At 40.1% G+C, this 9,580-nt stretch overlaps 1 protein-coding gene across 1 annotated transcript; it reads right to left on the bottom strand.

Annotated features, from left to right (window-relative positions):
* Positions 1–7,306: 7,306 nt before the first annotated feature.
* LOC127138010 (uncharacterized) lies at positions 7,307–8,907 on the bottom strand. Its single transcript, XM_051064416.1, has 3 exons — positions 8,706–8,907; positions 8,200–8,627; positions 7,307–8,101 (listed from the first exon to the last, which is right to left on the bottom strand). Exons 1-3 carry the CDS (start codon positions 8,905–8,907, stop codon positions 7,307–7,309), a joined length of 1,425 nt encoding a protein of 474 aa, XP_050920373.1.
* Positions 8,908–9,580: the final 673 nt, after the last annotated feature.

Below are 9,580 nucleotides of genomic sequence, written 5' to 3'. Positions count from 1 at the left end.
CATGGATATGGCCCCAGATAGGATGCAATTGCTCAGCATGTCCCAGAAAGATAACGAGTCTTTTAAGGAATATGCACAACGATTGAGGGAAGTGGCCTCGCAAGTCGAACCACCCCTTGTTGAGAAGGAGTTAGCAGATTGGTTCATGGATACGGTAAAGCCTATGTTCTATGAAAGGATGGTGAGTAGTGTATCGGTAAGCTTCTCTGACTTAGTTGTCGTGGGCATAAAGGTCGAGCTTGGATTGAAGAATGGAAAAATGATAACCACCTCTGAAACATCTGGTAATAATGTCAAAACGTTTCCCATAAGTTTTCAAAGAAAGAAAGAGGGTGAAACAAACACAGTGTCAACCAGTCAAAGAAGGAGTCATTCGTGGAAGAAGCAACATCAATTTGCTCAGCAACAACCAACTTATCCAGTGCAGTATATTCAACAACCGTATGTGGCAGCAGTCACACCAAATTTCAACCAATCATAGGCTCCTGTCTATCAACCTATTCAACAAGCACCAGTATACTAGCAAGCACCCATGCCACCCGCTTATCAACAGCCAAGGGCACAGGCTCCACCTCCACAAAATCTTCCAAATCAAAATAGGGTACAAAGAGGTAGACCTCTTTTCGCTTCAATCCCTATGACGTACACTGAGTTATACCCATCGTTACTGCAGAAAGGGTTAGTGACTCCTAGACCTTTGGGTCATCCACCAAATCCTTTACCTCCATGGTACAATCAAGATGCCCATTATCCTTTCCATGAGGGTGCCCCTGGGCATGATTTAGAGGGATGTTATGCTTTGAAGCATATTGTGCGAGAGCTGGTTGAGAAGAAGATCCTTTCATTCTGAGATGTTGGACGCAACGTAAAAAGTAACCCTCTGCCGGTGCATGGTGATGTTAGTGCCATTGAGGATGTTTCTAATGTTTGTATAATCAAAAATGTTGAAGATGTTAAAACTCCGTTTCTAGCACTCCATGCAAGATTGGTGGGAGCTAGTTTGATTGATATCTGTCACGACAACTGTCAAGAGTGTGCCATTTATCCAAGGGGGTGTAAAGTGGTACGAACTCATATTCAAAACTTGATGGATCAAGGTGTTTTACAAGTTTGTGGTCCTGCAACAAACGAGGAAATTTCAGTCATTGAACCCTTTTTCAATCTACCAGAACCTGTTGAGATAACTTATCAAAGAAAAGATGTTGTTCATCCATCACCCGTGGTAGTTTGTATGCCTACCCCCTTTCCCTTTGAAAGCACCAAAGCGGTACCTTGGAAATATGACATAACTATGGTAGATGGAGTGGTAGATGAAGAACCCAAAGATGTTGAAGGTGAGAAAAGCTTGGAGAATGTTGACACCAATATCACTAACATCGCAGGGATGAGCAGAATGACCCGCAGCGGTCAGATTTATACTCCCGATGTCAATATAATCCCTCAAGAACCAACAAGGGAAGCTACAACTATAAATCCTGCCCCAGAGTATGGAGGGGTACAGCCGACAGTGCAATCAGATGAAGCGGTTGAATTTCTAAAAATGATAAATAAAAGCGACTACAAGATAGTCGATCAGTTACATCAAACACCATCAAAAATATCTATATTGTCCTTGCTTCTGAATTCCCAAGCTCATAGGGAGGCTCTATTGAAAGTGCTTTCTCAAGCTCATGTTACCCAAGATATAACGGTTGGCCAATTCAATGGGGTGGTCGCCAATATCACAGTCTGCAACACTCTAAGTTTCAGCAATGAAGAGCTGCCCAAGGAAGGGAAGAATCACAACCGCGCCTTACATGTATCCATAAAGTGCCAAGAAGATGCTCTGGCCAGGGTCTTAGTTGACACTGGATCGTCCCTCAATGTTCTACCAAAGAGGGCGCTTGATAAACTATCTTACCAAGGTTCGGAAATGAAACCTAGTGCACTTGTGGTAAAAGCATTTGATGGTTCTCGGAGGACAGTAGTTGGAGAGGTAGAGCTATCAATCCAAATCGGACTACACGTATTCCCCATCAATTTCCAAGTCATGGACATAAATCCCGCTTATAGCTCCCTTTTGGGACGTCCATGGATACATGCTGCTGGAGCAGTGACTACTACTTTGCATCAGAAAATGAAGTTTGTCGTCGATGACAAGCTCGTCATTGTCTCGGGTGAAGAAGATTTTATCATTAGTCAACTCTCCTCTTTCCGTTATATCGAGACTGATGAAGATGCCTTAGAGACCTCTTTCCAAGCACTTGAAATATCCAATGCCACACTTGCAGAAGTAAAGGATCCTATTGAGAAAACCAGTTTGTCGTTTGCCTCTTTGAATAGTGCAAGGTCAGCAGTTGAAAGTGGAGGTCTTACAGATTGGGGGCAAGTCATCAATGTCAGCGAGAAAAATGATCGTTTTGGTTTGGGGTACAAGCCTTTTGCTAAGGAAGGAGCCCTGATCCCTGCAAAGGACCGCATACGAAGCATACAAGAAGTCTTCCTAAGCACATGATTTATCCATGGGGATCAAGTTGGTGCAGTTGAAGATGACACTGAAGATGGAGAAGCATCAAATTTGATATACCGATGTGAAGCAGCTATAATACCTTAAAATTTGCCCCCATCATTCATGCATTCATTTTAGGTCATTTAACATTTCATATTGCATTTCATCATGTCAATCGGAATTAGATCCAAGAAGCTTGAATATCATCCAAGACACTTTGTGGGTCCTATCTGGGTGATCAGTCAACACAAGGGAATGGCTTGAGATACTTCCAACATGTTCAAATGGGGTCTATTCATCAGTCAAAACGTTAATCTTGAAGGAGCAAAAGTTTGTTCATGAGCAGTCATGCTCGCTAGGCGAGCAGAATGGGTTGCCTAGCGAGTCCCAAGAAAAGCCACCAGAATCACCTACGCTTAGAGGAATTTCTTGAACGGTCATGCTCGTTAGGCGAAGCCCACCCGTTTTGAAAAAAAAAAGAAAAAAAAATAATAAAAAAGAAAAAATAAATAAATAATATATATATATATATATATATATATATATATATATATATATATATATATATATATATATATATATATATATATATATATATATATATATATATATATATATATATATATATATATATATATATATATATATATATAACAGAAAAATCTTGGACTTGGACCTCTCTCATTTGAGCCCACAAAGCCACGAAAATCAGGTTATAAATTCTGAAATTTCAGTAAAGGAAAAAGAAAGAGAGAGAGGGAGAATTGGTGAAAGCTGAAAACACTCTGAAGTTTCCTTGGAACAAAACCCTAGAGAGATTCTAACTAATTCAAAGCAACCTCCAGAGACTGAAGGGAACTCATCTGCAAAGAACCAATTCCCTCTCATATAAACCCTAAGATTGTTCTGCAAAGCCAACGGTGCAATTCAATTTCAATCGACCCTCCCCAATCAGGTTTAGGCCTCTTACACTTGGTTGCTTTTTGTGAGCTCTTTTTGTGAATTTTAATGGCATGATTCATGTGGTTACATTTTGATTTGGGGAAACTCTTGATTGCACCCCATCTTGTCACTCTAACCTGTTTGTTGAGTTTTTTGTGAGGGCTCACATGACTCCTGAAAGGATAGCTTGCTTGGCATTCCACTTTATTTGTGGGATACCATTTGAAGATTTATTCTGATTACCTGTATTGACTTGCTTTCTTTGATGGTGCCAGCTCGAGAGATCTCTGGGTTTCTTATTTCTTTAGCTGTTATTACTTCGGATCTTTATCCGTGTGGTAGACCTCTTGATCTCTTTATCTTTCCCGCATTTTACCGCTTTCTTAGCTGGAAGACCTCGATAGGAGGCAATGTTTTCTTTTGTTTGTTTACTTTTGTGCCCAAAGACCTCCAAAAGGAGGCACCAGTGCTAAAGACCTCCCTGAAGAGGCAATTGACGGATCAAAGGGATTAGTAATCAATCCCCCGTTATTCAGTGTGTCGTTCTTTATACTCGCACTACGTGTCGAAGCTTCAGAACAAACGCCCAAGATCTTTTGTCCGGTCAGTCAGTGGAGAGGGTTCCACCTTTCTGAATCCCCACTTTTTGTCATGAGCTCACCCTGTCCAGGGTTAAGAGCTATGAGGTCTTATCCTCATTACCCTTTTGATCTGCTCACCCTGACGTTCAATGTCAGTGGTTAAGAGCCCATTTGATTACCTATTCCATGGCTTGTTTGTCGAGGTAGATATGACCCCTCTTGACTAAAGCCCTACCCATGTAGGTTTGAGCCCCTTTTGTGGCATTTTACTTTATGCATGTTTGTTTTGTATGTTGTGATCGTCTCCCCATAGGATTTCTAGGCTTCGTATAGTCTCTCGTTTGCATGTCAATTAAGGTAGCACTGTTCCTTCGTCTAGGACTTCCTTTTTTGCATGAGCATCCCTAAAACACAAACAAACTCATTGATTTTTCTTCTCCTAGGAACACGTTTACTCCTTCTACTACAGGCGAGTAAGTCTCCAAAGGTCGAGCATCCGGCAGATTGCGTAGTAACGTCGTTCATCCAACCCTTAACCCGTAGTTAGCCGAACTACGGCTTGCTCTGATTCTCATTCTAGATGAGATACGTAGGCATAAGACGCGATGTCTTAGCGAGCACACTCCTCTTTAACCCATAGGTAGCCGAGCTATGAAGACTTTGATTCTCATATTCATATGAGATACGTATGCAGTGGATGCGACATCCGTGCGAGTCATTTTCTTTTGACCCCTTCTTTTAGTAAATAGTACGTTAGATAAACCCACACCCTTTAGACAAGAACAACAAAAGTGGATCCCGTAGAGTACTACGGATGCGTAGGGGTGCTAATACCTTCCCTTCGCATAATCGACTCCCGAACCCAAGATTTAGTTGCGAGACCTTGTCTTTTCCTTTCCTTTTTTTCCAGGTTTACTTCGAGCGTTTCCTTTCCCTCCTTTGGGATAAATAACGCACGGTGGCGACTCTTCTGTCATTTCTTTCTCGCCGGTTGTTTTTTCGCATCTCCTTTTTCAGGTTGCGACAGCAGCCTTAATAAATTGGGAAGCGGTTGAGATTCCAGAAGTTTTTCTTGTGTCAAAGTAATTGTGTTTTCCTTTGTTTTTTTCAAAATCCTTAGCTCTGCCCAAGGCTAACGGATCATTTGTAGGGCCACTTTAAATTTCAAAATCATTATGACAAATAAAGAGCATTTTATTCAAATTCTTATTGTTCATTTATTTGTTTTTCTTTTCTTAAAATGGAAATCCTTTCAAAAACTACAAAAATATTTTTAATTCTTTTGCATTTTCTTTCCATTTTTCTAATTTTGGCAAATTTACACTAGAGGTCCTTTAAGTTATTTTTGTGTAACATGTTGGTTTTTTAACTTTTTTTTGTAACAACTTGGTCGTTTAAGTTACCAAACGTGTGCATCGTTGCTCTTTTTTAACATAGTGAATATACTAATTGAAATTCTAGTAACATACTATCGATGTCACACTGGATGTTATGACATCCAATTCTGCGCAGACAAGAATGATGCAGAACGTAAATGTAAAGGACAGTAAATAACACAGACAATTGTTTACCCAATTCGGTGACAAACACACCTACGTCTGGGGGCTACCAAGCCAGGGAGGAAATTCACTATATGCAGTATTAATTCAGGACTTAAACCAACTGTTCAATCCTATCACTTAAGACCTACCCAATGCAATTTCAATCTTAAACTAAGACCAGAGTTCCTACTCACTCCCCCTCAATCACCACAGTGATTACAACCTTTAATTTGTTTAAAGTCAATGGCGAAGTTATACTTCAAACAACTCTTGATTGTGCTTAACAGCTTTAATCAAGAAACACAGCACTCACGCTTAAAAGCTTAGAGTGACACAACAATTACAACTCAATGAACACCCTAGTCCAATGCAATCATCTAGGTGACAATTGCTTGGCTCACAAGTTAACCCTAATACAAGACACACATAAAATACAGCAGTGAAATATGATGGTATAATAAATTCTTCACGCTTCAAACCCCTGAGTTGTTGAAAGTAGGATTGCCATCCTTTTATAATGCAACACTTGGGCCTTGTACTTGTATTTCCTAAAATTAAGGTTAAGCAAGTTAACCTCATTTCCACATATTAGGGTGCTACCAAATAGGCTATATGTTAGGCCTCTTAATTGTAGCTCAGTTGTTAGTTTCCTGGATTTTAGCTCAGTTGTTAGATTCCTGAAAAATAGCCTGAGAAAAAGTACTGAAACAGAAAAACTAACTAGCCTACACTTTAGCATATGCTGTCAGGAATGAATGTCACAACATTCAGTTTGACGTCCAGAACATAGGCCATATGCTAAGTCTGTTATTCTCCTGAAACACAACCTGAATTAAATACTGAACTGTAACAGAAAAACCAACCAGTCTATAATTCAATATCTGCTGTCAGGGATGAATGTCATAACATTCAGTTTGACATTCAGACAATAGGCTATATGTCAGGTTTGTTATTCTCCTGAAAAACAGACTGAAATAAATACTGAACTGTTACAGAAAAACCAACTATTCTATAGTTCAGTATCTGCTGTCAGGGATGAATGTCAATAACATCCAGTTTGACATTCAGTAACTCCTGTATTAGCTAATCCTGCAGCATACTACTCAAGCATGTCATGACATCATTCAAGACATCAGAGTACAGTTAGTGTTTTAACATAAAATGCAGCCAATCAAAAACATCTACAAACTCCCCCTTTGGCAAATTTTTGGCTAAAACAACTTGGCATCACAACAGAGTTCACAGCAGCGGAAAAACACACATCCAAGCAGAGAATTAAATTAGCTAATACACTCAGCACACATAGAAGTTGAACAGCAACACACTCAGCACACACATAAGTTAAACAGCAACACACTCAGCACACATAGAAGTTAAAAACTTCAAACAGCAGCATAACCTCTGGTAGAGGACCTTCAACTTCAATTAAATCTATTCAAAAACAAATTTGTTGTCCTAGGGTACAGGTGTTACTCCCCCTTTTTGTCAAAAATGTTGCCAAAGCAACACTTAATATTACAGACCAAAACAAAATAAAATTACACACAATTTTCAGAAATACAGAAACTGATCTAGTTATCTGACTCAGAGTCAGCATCATCATCTGTGCCATCCTCAGGACTGCCATCTGTTTCTCCCTCTTCACCCTGTCTTTCATCTCCTTCTGCAGCAGCAGCAGCCTCACCAATCACATCACATTCAGTCATTTCCAACTTGATAATCAATTTTTCCAAATTGAGCTTCCTTGCCTCTAACTACTTGCACGTTTCTTTGAGCATTGCAATGACAACAGCTTTACCTGGTGGATTGCATACACTTGATGTCTCACATGTTGCCATGGAAATGTCAGGAACATGCGTACCTAGGAACAGTTTATGATTGAAGGACAAAGGGCTATCTCTTCTCTTCACAGAATCATTCTCTGTTAATATGTTTGGAAATTGATTCAACACAATACCACAGATGAGGGAGGGAAAGGCTATAGGCCCCTTCACACTGAAGCTTCCTGCATGCTTCAAAGTTTGATCAAAAATATAGGATCCATAGTCAAAATTGGCTTTGGTTCCAACAGCATATATGATCTTTCCAAGCATTACAGCAACTGTAGATTTATGATTGGTGGGCACCCAGTTAGCAGCTCCAATTTTGTGCAGCATTGCATACTTGACACTCAGTTTGATGGCCACCAACTTACCTTTGAGAGGCCACTTCCTTACTTGATTAGCAGTGATGACTTGACAAATTTTATTGTCAGTCACCTCAAGTTCAGGTTGAGCTACATCAGGCCTTCCCAAATACATGTTGATCACTGAGGGAGAGAAATGTACACACTTGCCTCGCACATACACTTTTCTGAATTCCTTAGACTTTCCATCAGCATATTCTTCAGACACATTGACAATAAATTCCTTTACTAACATCTCATAGCACTTTGAGAACTGAGTCACAGTCTTCATTAAACCTGCCTCTTGAATAAGGTCCATAATCTCCTTACATTCTGAGCCAATTCCCTCTCCAAAGCCAGCCTCTTCTGATAAACATATTTCCACCTATTTACACTTGAAGCAAAATGGAACGATATATTGTCAATTGGTACCTCAGGGACACTAGCTGCAAGCTTGCTAGTGGTTGGCTTCTTCTTTGACACAGTGTCAGGGACATCACATGGAACATCTGAGTCGGACTCAACAACAACAGACTTGGTCTTCTTTTTCTTGGGCACCCCTTTGCTCCAAGATTTTGTTGGACCATGACCTTTCCTCTTAAGGGAACTCTCTGCCACCTTTGGATTGGGAGAGGTTGACACATCAATCTTCTTTCTGGGGGACCTTTGAGCCACTGTTTTCTTTTCTCTCCTAGTCCTAACCCTTTTGGCTATGCTAGGGGCAACTGAGGACAACAACTCATTATCAGAAAATTCCTCCAGGTCTACTGTTTCACAGTTAGGGTTGTCACTGACATCATGAGTGACACGGACTTCCTCACCACCCACATTATCTAAGGGTTTGTCAATATTTGACCCCTTATGAGCATCAGTTTGCTCAGCATCATCAGAGACATTCTTTCCTAAAGAGACTGTATTTTATTGACAAGCAACATTATCAGGTACAATAGTGTTTAAGGGAATGGACACCCCAAGGACCTTATGATTACCAAACAATATTCCAGTCACCATAGTTGCAATGGCATTGTGAACATACCTGGAACCTTCTCTGGTTTGTTCATCAAGCGCGATTGCTGAGGAGAAGCCTGATACAATTTCTTTAGGTCTTCTTGCATGTGAGGTATTCGCAGAGTCAGCAACAGGATCTTCCCTGTTAGGGTTGCATGATTCAGAGCTAGAGGAATCAGACATGTTCTTGGAGGAAGATGAGTTGGATTGGTGCGACATGATGAATATCTTAGAGGCGAAATGAAAATTTTCTTTGAGAGAAAGCTTGCATGACTGAAAGTTGAAACGATGGAAGAGGTAACGCTTGTTGCACGAGCAATATCTATTATTTGTTGACCAATCAGAGCAAACTCTCAAATGTTTAATAATTTGAATTATTAAACAGGAAATAACTAACATCATTAGTTGCTATAATTCCTCAGAAGGACATATTCCCACTTTGCCCCTTAAATTTTCAAACTTAGTAGCATCCAATGTCATGACATTCTGAGTGACATTGTACTCAGTCTGCATCTGGTTCATCCATACCAGTGGGGAACAACTGCTACCAGACGCTAGGTACTTAGCTTCTGCAGTGGATAATAATACTCAATTCTGTTTCTCCCTTGCAACTACACCATTTTGATGAGGACTAATATGTGAGGACAACTCATGACTTTCAATCTACATAGGTACCATTAAGTCCATGGGCAAAAGTTCCAGAGTTTTGGATGTTTTTGGATGTCCAATCTTGGGATGTGACATCTTGGTTAGCTTTCCCACTTGACATTTTCTACAGACTTTTCTTTCATCCATAAGCAGACTTGGAATTCCTCTAACTGCTTCCTTGGATATGATCTTCTTCATTCCTCTTAAA

Source organism: Lathyrus oleraceus, chromosome 4 (genome assembly GCF_024323335.1).
Source record: "Lathyrus oleraceus cultivar Zhongwan6 chromosome 4, CAAS_Psat_ZW6_1.0, whole genome shotgun sequence".
In the NCBI taxonomy this organism is placed as follows: domain Eukaryota; kingdom Viridiplantae; phylum Streptophyta; class Magnoliopsida; order Fabales; family Fabaceae; genus Lathyrus; species Lathyrus oleraceus.
Note: the sequence above shows the minus strand (reverse complement) of the source record. Positions and strands in the feature narration are given on the sequence as shown.

Coding starts and splice junctions, on each gene's coding strand:
- LOC127138010 (XM_051064416.1), bottom strand. CDS start 8,907: ATGTCTGATTCCTCTAGCTCTGAATCATGCAACCCTAACAGGGAAGAT. Junction 8,628..8,705: donor GGTGACTGGAATATTGTTTG/GTAATCATAAGG, acceptor AATAAAATACAG/TCTCTTTAGGAAAGAATGTC. Junction 8,102..8,199: donor CATGTGATGTCCCTGACACT/GTGTCAAAGAAG, acceptor AAGTGTAAATAG/GTGGAAATATGTTTATCAGA.